Genomic DNA, 15,684 nt, shown 5'->3' on the forward strand with positions numbered 1-15,684 from the left:
TTGAGTCTGAATGACACTGAGTTTTTAGACACTGAGTTTTTGTAGTTAAGAAATATTTTCGTATAAAAAAATGGTAATTCTTCAATCTCCTTCACTGGCGCCTATGGAAAAGGCTTAACGTCCCAAAACAACGATCAATGATCATCAAATTTCTCTCTCACATTGCTCCTCAAAACCGTCTATAAAAAGTGTTTTTCTTTTTCTTTTTGAGCACATCCGAATCCCAGGACATAGCACTGGACCTTATAATAGGCTCGAGATATAATTCCAAAGGGGCAGATAGGGGCCACTGCACTTAAAACTTAAAAAGATGAAGCTTTCCGAACTTTGAAATTGCGATCAGTGACTGGCATCGGGTGAACGAAGCTTTTCAAAGTTGAACAGGCTATTAAAAACTATTTGCGCACCACCATGTCACAGGAGAGACTGGGCTCTCCCTTCTATGAAAAAGACGTTAGGCTACCTGCAAACTGGCCTATGATTTCATTGCTGAGTTTGCGGCAAAGCAAGAATTTTTTTTTTTTCCTGAGTCAGGATATGGCGAGTCAGTGTCATTTATTTGTCCAATGTTAGCCTATAGATACAGACCAGTACATCTTATCAATAGTTTGAATGCCGTGTGTGTTTCTGCTCATTGACAAATACCGTTCAGCACAATGATTCATGCCCAATTAATTCCCCCTGTTAAAGTGTTCGCCTTTGTTACACTATTTGGTTTCGTGATGTAGCCTATGATAAACACCATATGGCCAAATATGTGACTCAGCTAATGTTATAGGCTATACAATTTAATTTCCCCTCTTAAAGGCAAGCTGGTGTAGCTTATTAGACTAGGCTACTATTAAAATACACCGACGGTAGCCTTGGCTATGTGTAAAGTAAGCTATCGCATGATTTCATGCACGTAAGTGAAAAGGGCCTTGCATCTGTCAAGTTCGCACAGGGCCTCGCATTCCCCTTGCGACGGCCCTGCAGCTCCTCCTAAGACAGCGAGGAAAAAGTTAAAATCATAATAAACCGGGAAAAGTTGACAGGTTTTTTTAGGTCCGGTGATTATTTGTGAAATTGTGCAAGCGACAGCCTTTTCAAGGCATTTCAAGGAAGGAGTAAGTAGCATGCAAGCTCCCAAATTGACCCAGTAGCCTAAGGCATCAATAAATTGTTGGGACTGGGGAGGGTCATGCGTTTTTTCTCAATCACTTTGGAGGGTCATAGAAAAAAATTCTTGCTGGCGAGGGAGGGTCCGTCTTTTTGACTAACGCTCCCAAAACTCCTCGGTAGCCCCTTAATTAAATAAATAACGAACAGTCCCTAATTGATTAATAGCCTAGGCCTACACCAGCAATTGTTGAACATTGACCTGTACAGGACATTGACAGTAGCCCAGCCTAACAAGCAAATGTTGCAAAATACATCAAAAGGCGCAATTAATCAGAAATAAATAATGTAATCTGCATCGCTTTATTTAACAAACTGCAAGCAACAAGAGCATTGAGTTAAGCTGTAAGGCCAAACCTAAAGCAAAGCCTATCTGTTAAGGCAGTCGATAGGCTATATAACGAGCTGTGTGCCTGGAAAGGCGATAGATGACGGCTCTGGTCATCCCATACCCTCCCCCACTTCCTGTAGCCTACCATTATGAAGGCCTGTAGCCTAAAGCGACTTCGTTGCCGTTTTGTGACATTAAGCTTTTCACGTTAAGCCCCCTCCCCATCCCCTTCTTTTCACAAGCAGTGGGGGCGCGGGGCACAAAGTAACACGTTTTGGTAGACAAAGGAGGGTTCTCAGCGCTTCTGTCGTTTGGCCACAATCCGTTGCAACCAGGCCAGGACAGATATTTTTTAGAGGGAGGCGCCGGTGCAGCTCAGATGTCTTCTTAATTTTCTTTATTCTTCAGTAAAGGTGCAGAACATTATTAAACTTTGACTAACATTTCGATGTGTCGATGTTTTGACTAACGAACATCGAAGCGTTAGTCAAAGTTTAATAATGTTCTGCACCTTTACTAAAGAATAAAGAAAAATTAAGAAGACATCTGAGCTGCACCGGCGTCTCTCCTCTCTCTAACACTTTTGGCTTTGGCTAAATATTTCTAAAATCATTTGAGTTTCACTAGTCACATGTTTTAACAAGCAACACTTGTTATTGAACTAATACACAGACGTGTCGAAAATTGACTTTATTTTCCATACGGAGAAATAACATATGCAGAGTCTAACCAAGGTCAATCTTGCCAAAAAAGCCCTCAAACCTGAAAACACATGAGGCAAAAGTGCAAAACATCACAAAACTAACTAAACTAACACGCGCATATTTTTGTATTGCAATCATTGTAGCCTACAGTTGTAACAGCGCGTAACAGTCGTTTTACTCCCCGGATGCGCTCATTATAAAGAACGTTTAACGTGTCCCAAAAACAGCTATCAAACAAATCAAACAGGGATCGAACCACGTTTGAGCAGCCTGGGCTACCGTGCAAAAAACACCCTCACTAACCACTACACCATCATGGTTATTGTTTAGGAGAAAGCTACACTGTTAATTGAACGCGCGGGCACGCCTCCCGACACCGGAGAATGCACCGAAGGTTCACTTAACTTTGGTCACATGACATGGGGATTTTGAACGATGTTTCGAAGCAGTGGTCACATGACATGGCTGTTTTGAACCACGTTTCGAAGCAGTGTTTCGAAACACTTGTGCTTCGAAGCCTCGACACTGATTCGAGACGTCGGTTTCGAAAGTCACACCCCTAGAAATACGTGCATTAACCCACTCGACCGTCAGACAACGCTATCTGCTTCGAGTAGGCCTATTGGGTAGGACTGTAGCCTACACTGGTTGCTGTGGCAGTCTTGAGTGACCGAATTCGTTTTTCTTTGTCATATGAATGCTGTCATTTTGTTAACATTACTGTTAAGGAGATGCTGTAGGCAAAGTCTATATTTCAACCTCGTTAGTGTAGTAAAAAAAATCAGAACTATTCACAAGGTTTCTGGGCAGCATATTTATGTTCTGTTAGCAAGCAAACTTCTCATGACTACCGACAAAGTCGCCTACTGCCAGCTGACGAAGCTCTCATTTTAAAACGTTACTGAGAGACAGACACTGTACAATCAAGAAATCTTGCCACTGAATCCAAAACTATGTTTAACATTATGTACAAGGCTTAGGCTACAGTGGACTAGCATGTTGCAGGGGCTGCTAAAAACACAGAGAAACGCACTGAAAACTCGGCCAATCACAGCCCTTGCTGTCGAATCGCCCGTCTGGTTCGACCGTGGAACTCCACAGCGGACTATGCTGCCCCCAAGCGGCTGCAGTTGTACTTACATTTCACCATTCACCATGATCGTGAATGAAGTGTCAATTTTTAACTGGGACCCACTGTAATAAGAATTTGCTTGTTCTCAACGATCCCTTGGAGAATCAAAAACTGGTTGTCAAGCTGCCTGAATGTTTAAGCCAGAGATGGAACAGAAGAGTTACACTTTATCAACTAGAGCATGGGAGTTTTCCAGACTTCAGCTATTTTGTAACATTCTTATCCATGGAGGCTAGCATTGCCTGCAATCCAATAACCTCACACCAAGCTATTGGGGCAGGTGAGCCAGAGAAGTCCAAAACTAAGAATCAAAGTTCAGCTCCCTCTAAAATTCAAGTCGTTGATGCCAAGAGCTTTAACACCAACATTACTGGCAACTGGGTAACTTGCATATTTTGTAAGAAAGCAGCACATAGCCTCCAGAAGTGTTATAGATTTCTTGAACAACCAGTTGCTGAGAGAGTCAAATTCATTCAGCATGAGCATTTGTGTTTTGGCTGCTTGAACCCAGGCCATCAGTCCAGAAGCTGCAAGAGGCGGTTGACTTGTGAGTCCTGTTCCAGACGTCATCCTACTTGCTTACATGAGGACCGCTCAGAACAGGAATCCAAGCACAATCAAATTGACCATCAAGAAGGTTCAGCATTTCAAGACATCACTGTAAAAACGACTTCCAACAGGATTTTAAGAGTAACAGCATTCAAACTTCTGCGATAGTTCCAGTCATTGTGTCGAGAGACTCGGGGAGGGAAATTCTTCTTTACGCTCTGTTGGATTCACAGAGCGATTCCTCTTTCATTCTAGAGCATGTGGCAGATGCTTTGGATATGAATACAGAACCCATAAAACTAAAACTATCCACCATGTCCTCAAGGGAAACAATCATTAGTTGTAGAAGGCTCAAGGGTTTGCAAATAAGAGGGTTGAATTCCACCAAGAAATTAACAGTACTAACAGTGTATACCAGAGAATTTATCCCTGCCAATAGATCACATATTCCCACTCCCGAGACCGCAAGGGCATGGCCACATTTGGAGCACCTCGCACCGCACATTGCTCCACAAAGACAATGTGAAATTGGCCTGTTGATAGGGTACAATTACCCACAGGCTCTAATGCCCAGGGAGGTTGTCTGTGGAGAAGAAAATCAACCATTCGCACAGAGGACCGACTTGGGCTGGAGCATTGTGAGCTATGGTGACCCAGGTGAACATTATGGTGATGTTCTTGGTGTGAGTCACCGTATCCTTGTAAGGCAAGTCATTCCTCAACTTAAAGTGCCAGATCAGCTTAAAACTAAAGTCCATTTTGTGTTTAGGACTCAGATTAAAGAAACGATTCCTCCCGATGATGTCATGAAGATGTTGGAGTCGGATTTCAATGAGCGGGTAGAAGAGGATTCCTTCTCTCAAGATGATGTCTTGTTCCTGACGAAGTTAAAGAGTGGAATTAAGCAAAAGTCAGATGGTCACTTTGAAATGCCTTTACCCTTTAAAGGAGAGCGACCAAACCTGCCTAACAACAAGTCTTGTGCAGATCAGCGCTTGATGTGCCTGAAGAGGAGGCTCAAAAGGGATAATAGTTACTTTTCTGACTATGTTAATTTTATGACTGATCTTATTGGCTGAGGTGATGCAGAAAAAGTCCCAGAACAACAAGTTAGCCATCATGGGGTGTATCATCCTCAAAAACCAGGAAAATTTTGTATCGTCTTTGACTGTTACACCAAGTTTCAGAATGTGTCTTTGAATGATCATCTTCTCACTGGAGCAGAGCTCACTAATACTTTGGTGGGGGTCCTTTGTAGGTTCCGTAAGGGCCCAATTGCGATCATGTGTGACGTGGAACGAATGTTTCATCAATTTCATGTAAGACCTGAAGACCAAGATTACCTAAGGTTCTTATGGTGGGAGAATGGTGATTTAGAGTCCCCTCCAACCGTGTTTAGAATGAAGGTCCATCTATTTGGGGCTGCTTCCTCACCTGGCAGTGCCAATTTTGGTCTTCAACATCTGGCCTCTGCAGGCAAGGGGAAGTTTAACCAAGATACCATCAAATTCATTCAAAGAAATTTCTATGTTGATGATGGGCTGGCAAGTGTTTCCTATGAAACGGAAGCAATTCGACTTATTGAAGAAGCAAGAGAACTCTGCAGTATTGGTAAACTTCGTTTGCATAAGTTAATCTCTAATAGCAATGAGGTCTTGAGAACAATTCCAGAAGAGGAGTGTGCTCAAAGTGTTAGAGATTTGGACCTTGGAGAGTCACTTATGGAAAGAGTTCTTGGCGTCCAATGGTGTGTGTTCTCTGATGACTTTCAGTTCAGAGTTACTGTTAAAGAACGCCCAATGACCAGAAGGGGATTGCTGGCAACAGTTGCTTCCATTTATGACCCTTTGGGGTTCGTGGCGCGTAAGGCTGTTGCATGTCTTAAGCATTATGTTAAAGGATTCAGTGGCTATAAGTTCAGCTCAAGTCAATCCACAAACATTGAAGAAAGACGAGAAGCAGAGGTGTTCATCATTAAGTTGATTCAAACAGAAGCATTCAGCACTGAAATGGAAAGTATAAAAAGGAAGGAAGTTGGGGGACGATTGGCTAGATCTACTCTCCATCCTCATATTAAGCACCCTGCTATCATCCCAAAAGGCAGTCATGTGTCCTCCTTGCTTATTAAGTATTACCATGAAAGGGTACATCATCAAGGGAGGGGAATGACTGTTAACGAACTGCGTGCCAATGGAATCTGGGTCATAGGGTGTAGCAGTGCAGTGGCATCGCATATTTTCAAGTGTACAACCCGCAGGAAGTATAGAAGACGTACACAGGATCCAAAAATGGCAGATCTGCCAATTGAAAGAATGGAAACAGCTGCCCCATTTACATATTCTGGCCTAGATTGTTTTGGTTCCTTTTATGTGAAGGATGCAAGAAAGAGAGTTGAAGAAGTATGGACTTCTCTTTACGTGTATGTGTTCCAGGGCTGTACATATTGAAATGTTGGATGACCTTACTTCAGATGCCTTTATTAATGCCCTCTGTACATTTATTGCCATCCGTGGGAATGTGCGACAACTGAGATGTGATCAGGGAACCAACTTTGTGGGAGCCAAAAAGGAATTCACAAAGGAATTGAAGGACTTTCAAAATCTTGATGAGTTGAAGGCTTACTGATGTGAATTTGTCATGATCGTTCCTTCATCTAGCCATATGGGAGGTGTATGGGGGAGACAGATAAGGACAATTCAAAGTGTTCTAACTGCAATTCTTCATAAATCTGGAAAGAGACTTGATAGTGCTTCATTAAGAACTTTTCTGTATGAAGTGATGGCTATTATAAATAGTAGACCATTGGCATTGACAATTGAGCACTTGAACAATCCAACAAGTTTTGAACCACTCACGCCAAATCACATCTTGATGATGAAATCTACGATTGTGTCGCATGTGTGTGTGTGTGTGTTTTTGAAAAAGCAAAAATTAGGTATTTTGTGGAATTCTGGCATGTAGCCCCACTAGACTTTTAAGGCAAATAAGCATTGGTGTCTCCATTGAACTGATTGCTCACTTTTCTCTTTCCCACTTCCTTTCCCTTCTCTTTCTTCACTTTCTCTCACTTACTCTTTCTCTGTTTCTCCCAATTTCAATAACTTTTCAAACTATTTTTAAAATAACACATTTTATGGCATAGCAACCACCATAATCTATCCAAACCCCGTCCTGCCCTTGGTCTGTCAGATCATAATGTGATATTACTACTGCCTAAATACAGACAGAAATTTAAAAAACAGAAGATTCAGACAAAACCATCCAACAAACAAACAACGTGTCCGAAATCTCAGAAAAGAGCTAAAGCATAAGATCAAGCTTGCTAAGCTTAATTACAAGAACACACTGTGGAGGAGAAGTTCACCAGGGGAGATGTGAGGGATACCTGGATGCTCTGAATCCATCTGTGTGGAAGAGGAAAGGGTTGCCTTTATCTTTACCCGTCTTCATTTTTCCAAAGCTCTTGTCCCAGATGGACTGAAGACACGCATCTTAAAGGAGTGTGTGCACCTCAGCTAGCTGGTGTGATCTATCAATCTGACACAACGTGTCCAACTGTTCCTTGATGCCAGCTTTGTACCCAGGGCATAGAAGGAAACTACCTGTTCCCAAATGACCCAATGTCAAAGCGAAGAATGACTTCAGACCAGAGGTGCTTACTTCCATCCTCTGCAAATGCATGGAGAGAGTTGTTGCAGATGAACTCATCACCATGGTCGGAGAGAGCTTGGACCAACTACAGTTTGCTTATAAATCAAAGTGAAGTGTGGAGGATGCCAGCCTGACTCTTCGGGACACTGTAACAAGCCACTTTGACTTTCCCAGATCCTTTGTCAGGATCTTATTTATGGATTTCTCATCTGCATTCAAATCTGCTGCAAGTTAACCCAACTCTGACACTCTGGGTTAAGGAGTTTTTAAAGGACAGACCACAGCATGTGAGGGTAAATGGGTTTAAGTCCACCAACACTATTTTAAACAGCGGAGTGCCTCAGGGATGTGTGTTGTCACCTGTCCTTTTCTCCATCTATATAAATGAGATCACCTGCACCAGCTACGGACTCAAGTTATTTAAGTATGTGGATGCATTGGCCTTGATGGCCAACCTCACTGATGACGACTCCCTGTCCACTTACAAGCAGTATGTCAACACAATGGCACTTTGATTCAAGAGAAGCTCACTGGAGCTTAACATCACCAAGACCAAGGAACTGTGTTGCCATTGGGGCCGACTGCTTGATACTCCTCATACACTATCCACACCATTGAGACTGGAAGGGCAAGTAGTGGAACAGGTTGAACATTTCAAGTACCTTGGTACTTTGATTGACCACCGTCTCACCTTCACCCTGCATGTTGACACAATTTACAAAAAGGCCCAACAGCGCACTTGTCTCCTCAGAAGGCTTAAAGGATTTGAAGTGAGACAGGGCATTCTATCCAGAGTATACCAGTCACTGATAGATTCGGTCATCGCTTTCAACATCACATCTTCTTGGTACAGCTTCCTACCAAACAAATGCAACAGAAAGCTGGCTAGGATAGCCAGGCAAGCCGTAATAAAGCTTTTTGAATTGAATTGAATTGAATTACCCTAGCAACAGCCTAGCAACCATCTCAAGTAAATATCTTGGTAAAACTGAATCAATACTATTTGGATCAAATGATAAGCTAAGGAAGTCACCTGGATTCAGTGTGGTAGTTGGTGATTCTGAAATAACTAAGGAATCAGTAACTTACTTAGGCTGCATACTTGATAATAAATTATCTGGGGAGTGCATGGCTCTAAAAGTTCTGTCTAAAGTAAATCAGAAAATAAAGTTTCTAGCTAGAGTATCCACATTAATAGATAGACAAGCTCTCAAGATGCTTGCTGGGGCCCTAATACAATGCCACTTTGATTATGCCTGCACTTCATGGTACACAACCATTTCTAAGGTTTTCAAACAGAAGCTGCAGACTTCACAAAACAAATTAGTGAGGCTTATTCTTAAACTACACCCATACACACACCTTAACCCGGCTCATTTTAGTAGCCTTAAGTGGCTCAAAGTAGAGGATAGAGTAACGTATATAAAAATGTGTATGGTACATAGAAATTAAAAATAAACTACCTACATATCTTTGTAATTATTTTTCTCGGGTAAATGCTGTTCACAGTTACTCAACAAGGGGTAGTACCACTGACTTTGTTCTATGTAGATTTAAAAGGTCCATGGGTAAGGCCTCTTTTCTGTGTTCAGCAGCCATCATATGGAATGGGTTACCAGTAGCATTAAAGTCAACAGACAATACTGATCATTTTAAGTCATCCCTAAAGAGCTGGCTGAGAAATAGACAGTAGTATGGTTATTAGAGTTACATGCACTGTATGTACTGAGCAGGAGACAGTAGTATGGTTATTAGAGTTACATGCACTGTACTGAGCAGTAGACAGTAGTATGGTTATTAGAGTTACATGCACTGTATGTACTGAGCAGTAGGCAGTAGTATGGTTATTAGAGTTGCATGCACTGTATGTACTGTACTTCCTTCTCTGTTTTATGTTGTATGTCTGGGGATGTTTGGTCCTCTCTATGTTGCCTTGTTTTATTCCTCCACATACCACTAACATAATTACATTCATTTTAAGACATATGCCTTCACCATATGCCTACACCTGCAAACACTGACACACACCACCAAATGCACACTTTTTAAGGACCACAATGGAAATAAGCCCTGTGGCTTTATTGTGTTTATCCTTTTGACTGATAATTGTACAAAGTCATTTTATTTATTTATTTATTTATTCATATAAGCATCATCCTTTGTACAAAATACGTCATGTCAATAAAGATTTTCAATCGATCAATCAATCAATCAATCAATATCTCAATTCACTTCGATTATGTCAACTTAGCAACCACCTTAGCAACCAACATAATTACCCTAGCAACCACCTTTTATAGCATAGCAACTGTCATAGTTACCCTAGCAACAGCCTAGCAACTATCTTAAGTGCCCTAGCAACTAACCTAGCAACCACATTTTATAGCATGCTTTCCACTATAATTACCCTAGCAACCATATCAATTACCCTAGCAACCAACCTAGCGACCACTTTTCCTAGCATAGTAACCACTCTAATTACCCTAGCAACACTCTAGCAACCATATTAAATACCTTAGCAACAACCTAGCAACCACTTTTTTATAGCATAGTAACCACTATAATCACCCTAGCAAAACCCCAGCAACCACTAGAATTACCCTAGCAACAACCTAGCGACCACGTCCATAATGACACCCTAGCAAGTACTTTAGCAACCAACATGATTACACTAGCAACCAACCTAGGAACCACTTTTTATAGCATAGTAAACAATATAATTACCCTAGCAACACCGTAGCAACCACCTCAAGTACCCTAGCAACAACCTAGCAACCACTTGCATAATGCCACCCTAGCAAGCACTTCAGCAACCAACATGATTACACTAGCAACCAACCTAGGAACCACTTTTTATAGCATAGTAACCACTATTATAACCCTAGCAACACCCTAACAACCACTCAAGTACCCTCGGAACAACCTAGCAACCACTTCCAAAATGTCAACCTAGCAACCAGCATGATTACCCTACCTAGCAACCACTTTTTGTAGCATAGTAACCACTGTAATTACCTTAGCAACACCCTAGCAATCACCTTAGGTACCCTAGCAACAACCTAGCAATCACCTTAGCAACCAACATGATAACCCTAGCAATCAACCTAGCATCCACTTTTTATAGCATAGTAACCACTATGTTTACCCTAGCAACACTTTAGCAATGACTTTAAACTGATTTTTGCGATTGATTGATTGACTGCGAAAAATCTGCCGTGGCCGCAGAGCTGTTGCTGACCTGCGAGCTGCCATGCCAACTGCAGACTAACGTTAATGGTGAAGAGCTGCAATCTCACAGAGCAACAAACAGTTGCTGTTAAAAGTCCACCGAATTGCGGATCTACACGATCGCCCAGTACTTTAGACTGTGCTTCCAGTGATCTCCAGACTGCAGTCTACAAGGCCTAACGTTAACGTTATCTCCAGACTGCCAGTGAATTCACCGGGTTGGTCAGTTGCTAAGGAACTTTGTTGGCATTGCATCGGTTGTGAAGACACAGCTCTGTGCGCAGTTTCACGGATCATTATTGGACATTTTCAGCTGGTTTGGAAATTGGACTAATTTTAACATCACTTTTCCCCCTTTTTAAACATTTTCTTTTTTTTTACTTTTTATTTGTTTATTTGTTTTGTTGTCTGTCTTGTATGTCTTGGTGTCACGGGTACGCTGGCGACTACGCCGCTCCATCCAGCATCTTTTGTCTTGTTATTATGCGTCTTGTTTGTGGAGCGCTTTGGGTTGCACTATGTGCATGTTAAATGCGCTTAAAAAATAAAACTGACTTGACTTGACTTGATTTTCACCTGTATCAACTGCCAGCTGCTCAACCAGGACCCCACAAAGGTCCAATTAAACTGATTTGCACCTGTATCAATTGCCATCTGCTCAACTAGGCCAACTCTCTCTGCGTCTCTCTCCATTCTAAAAGGATATAAGGCACCTTCCATCCAACTTTCTCTCCATCCATCTTCTTCAAACCATTCACCCACCAACCCATTAAACTGTATATCAACATCCATTAAACTATCTACATTCAACTTTTAAATGATCTACTCACCAGGGATTTAAAAAACAACACTGGATTTTGACATCAACATGTAAATTTTGTGACTTTGACGCTTATCAAGATTCATTAAACTAGGTGTATCAACATCCAACAACAACAACACACACACCATCACCCCCACACACACACACACACATACCACAAACATACTGTAACACACAAACACACACATGAACATGCACGCACACACACGCTCACAAGCAAACACACACACACACACACACACACACACACACACACACACACACACACACACACACACACACACACACACACACACACATACATACAATACATACAAACACACTTACACATACATACAAACATACACATGAGTGTAAAAATTATATAAAATCAAGGGTGAAAGTTATGAAAACATTGGAATTAAACAAAAACAAATACATGTCTTAGTTTTGTGACCTAAATATTAGGTAGACAAAGTCTGAGCAAAATATGAGATGGTACAGCAACCATTTTCTTGGATTTTGTCTGATTTGACACACCCATATGCCTTATTTTTGCCAATATAAGTAAATTCTTTACAAAGGCCCACAGAGACCAAATGACTTATGAGAGCATTCACAGACCATAACATTAGCAAAAAAAATGTGTTACTACAGCATTTGTATATGTATCTGTGCCAAACCTTCATCACAATTTTCTCCATGTTTGTTGAGATCTGAGCAGATGTGGCAGGCTATCCCTGTGAAGCCTGGGACACACTGGCAGCTGCCATTGCCTTGGATACCATCAAGGCACTATAAACATTTCAAGAAATTTGATGCAAAGAACAATATATTGTAAGTAGAGCTGTTATATGGAACATGGCATAAAGAGCATTTTGAGTCACACAGGCAATTAAGAATATCAGTGTAGTGCAAATATTCTATTTGGAACTGTACTTACAATTCCTTTATCATAACAGGGATGAGTGAAGCCTCCAATACAAGGCTTGCAGTCTGGCCCATAGAATCCTTTACAGCACTCTGGTCTCTGGAAATCCAATACAAAACATAGGTTTTAAATAATCAAAACATACTAGGCCAGACAGCACTACATTCTGGGAAGTATTGGAATTTCATATAATGACAACCCACCGTTTTGGTAACTTTACAATACTTGGCACATCCCATGATCTTGGTGGCAGAAAATGGAGGTACAGGGGAAGCTTCACAGCCCTTCAAATGTGCATCCTGTAGCAGTGGGAGGAATAACATGTGTCCACAAAATCTATGCAAACATCTTGGACCAAACTGACATGACTGCAATTACAAACTACAGATATTATAATTCTGTGCATCTTACCAGCTCTGTGCTGCCTGAAGGGCATTCAGTGCTGAAAAGATAACTACACCGCACACATGGACCCTGCAGAACAATAAAAAAAAAAGTCTGATGTGATGTCTCATTTGAGAAACTCTTTGTAACAAATTAATTCTTATTTGGACAAAAGTGTAACCATAACCATAACCACATTTAACCTATAATACTGTAAAACTTCACATAAAAGCTGAGTCCCAAATAGATGCCTCTCTCTTTTACACGCCTGGTGTGGCTACAGGTTTGGAGAAATAAAGGCTGGTTCCAAATAATTCTTTGTGCATAGAAAAACGTGGTATTAGCGCTTTCTTTGTACATACAGCCCTGAGTGTTGGCCTTTGCTAGCTTCTTTAAACTTTGCAAAATCAGCTGGGTGATGTGGTTTCAAGTGCAACACGCAAGTGCATTTGACCGGCATAAAATCGGCATCTCTCAGACTGACCGGGCGGTCGCCAGTCATGGCCAATCACGTGAAAATCAGCCAATTCTGATCACCAGCTGATCAATCGGTGCATCTGTATATTACTGTCTTATACTATTTATACTTGCCCCCCTGTCTATAGTGTGTATATCACATTGCGCTTTTTTGCACTTCTGGTTAGACGCATACTGCATTTCGTTGTCTCTGAACTTGCACTCTGCACAATGACAAAGTTGAATCTAATCTAATCTGGGCAGCCTACAGAGACCGGAGTTTTTTTTACAGTGTACTGATGGAATGGGCATCTCATATTTTGAAATGAATTAATCGTGATTAAAATCATATTCTAGTCTAAAGCTTCTTAAAGGGCATTTTAAATACAAAATAAATCACCAAATTAATGAATAACCACAAAGGTTGTATTTGTAATGCAACTTTTTAATAGCATCATAAACTACACACAGAACTATGTAGTTTGGTTTCACAGTGAAGCCATTTGTGTGTAATTCAGTGCAGTCACGGCGAAATTACAGCAGTCATTTGCAAATTGTCTTTTACATAGAGTTGTGCTTTTTTGGGTACAGTGGGCATTGCTTTCAAATGGCCACTTCAGTGCTGCGTGAAGCTTTAGTACCACTTTCAGCCACTGTGCGTCGCTCTGCCACTGTACATCGCTCTGCCTGCCGCCCCTTCTGAAAAAACTCGATTTAGGCTACTTGGGTATGGCTTAAGGCTTGACTACACGGTGGTAACGGAAATCGAAATGTGTTGTCTACATTATTGTCAGTGTTGGGTTAACGTAACTACGCAAATCAAAACAGTGGTGTGATAATTGAGCCAGTAGAGAAATAACTGTTCAGAATTAATCTGTAGCCTTGGGTAGGCTTCTGCGACGTTTTTAACAGGCTACGCTAAAGAGGCTTAGACAACTATGACCCACGTTTTGGTTTCGTAAATTAATTTGCCCTACTTCTTGACTGCAATGTAGTCAATTGAATGCTTGACATGTCATTTTTATTTTTCTGTACAATAAACAAATACATCTGCTTTATGCCGCAGAATTACATTCATATTTGGAACTTACATAGTCCAATGCATCGTTACACTACGTTAGTTTTTCCCAAAACCATAGTAGCAACGAACGTTCAAGAACCACTATCGTAAAGTTGTGTAGTTACAACTACACCTCTCGACCTGTGGTAGAATGCTAGTAGAAGCATAGTTCCAGGGATCTTCATGTCAAAGACGTCACTGGCGCCAGTTATTTGTTTGCAAATTAATAATTATAAATATATTTAGGTTTCTAATTGATATTTACACTTCTAACCACCATACATCCATATTTTAAAATGCCCAAGGCAGAAAATACATAAATTAAAAGTCAATTTGCAGCCATGTGCACGTAAGTAAAAGTCACACACCTGCAGATAATAATAAGGTGGTGCGCACTTTTTGACGAGTCAGCTGAGAATATGTAGCCTTTGATTTTCATGGAGGGTGGGGGTCCTTGTTAGTTTACGCAAACCAAGCCAAGAAGGCTGATTCTGATTTTGATGATATGATCTGCACAAAAGATAAACTTAGGTAAACAACGATGTCAATATTGTTGTCAAAATCTTAACCCAGATTCGAACTCTTGGACAGGGGACTGGTAACTGCTGTGCAACGGCGGCTGTCATCTGCCGGACTTAACGCAATGCGCCACAGAAGTATGTGCAGGTGTCCGTTCATGCTACTAAACGTCATTAACCACCTTAGTCCAAACTACTGAAGTTTGGAAACTATCATGGTCCAAACTTACAGTACTATGTACAGTAAGTACGACAGTTTTGGGAAACAGTCGTAACTTACATGTTGGTTAGTTGAACGATGCATCCTGTTAGTAAAAGCTAACCTCGTGGTTATACGGGAAACGCACCCCAGATCAGCTTGTAGGCCATTAGCAATCTGTTTATTTTATTTTATGAAGCCTACACAGTAGATCACATGCCACATTCTCACTTTCAATAGACAGATGCAATAGCCATTGGTCAAGTATTGATTATAAAGCAATTAAGATAGTATGAAGTACTTTTTGTATAGGGTACTACATACTTGTACATCTATTGGCCCGTGGGGAGATCACATGCCAGTTGCCTCTCCCTTCAGTGCTATGACTCGTTCGGCTGTGAGCTTGTCTCGCCAAAAAAAAAAACTATTGCAGATATCAATGCGTCTTTGTTCATGGGTTTGGCCTTACAGCAGAGGCTTAGACAACTATGACCCACGTTTTGGTTTCGTAATTTGCCCTACTTATTGACTGCAATGTAGTCAATTGACTGCTTGACATGTTATTTTTATTTTCTGTACAA

The 15,684-nt window shown here is 41.1% G+C and overlaps 1 protein-coding gene across 3 annotated transcripts in view; it reads right to left on the reverse strand.

The window, feature by feature from the left end:
• The window catches only part of stab1 (stabilin 1), a 153,048-nt gene that overhangs the window by 99,523 nt on the left and 37,841 nt on the right, over positions 1-15,684 (reverse strand). For all 3 annotated transcript variants that reach the window (XM_048254800.1, XM_048254801.1, XM_048254803.1), the window contains exons 19-22: positions 12,898-12,960; positions 12,690-12,785; positions 12,499-12,585; positions 12,239-12,350 (exon numbers count right to left, since the gene is read on the reverse strand). In XM_048254800.1, coding sequence (XP_048110757.1) covers positions 12,239-12,350; positions 12,499-12,585; positions 12,690-12,785; positions 12,898-12,960 — 358 coding nt within the window. The remainder of the gene's footprint in view (positions 1-12,238; positions 12,351-12,498; positions 12,586-12,689; positions 12,786-12,897; positions 12,961-15,684) is intronic.

The sequence above is a fragment of the Alosa alosa genome, chromosome 10, assembly GCF_017589495.1.
Source record: "Alosa alosa isolate M-15738 ecotype Scorff River chromosome 10, AALO_Geno_1.1, whole genome shotgun sequence".
In the NCBI taxonomy this organism is placed as follows: Eukaryota; Metazoa; Chordata; class Actinopteri; order Clupeiformes; family Clupeidae; genus Alosa; species Alosa alosa.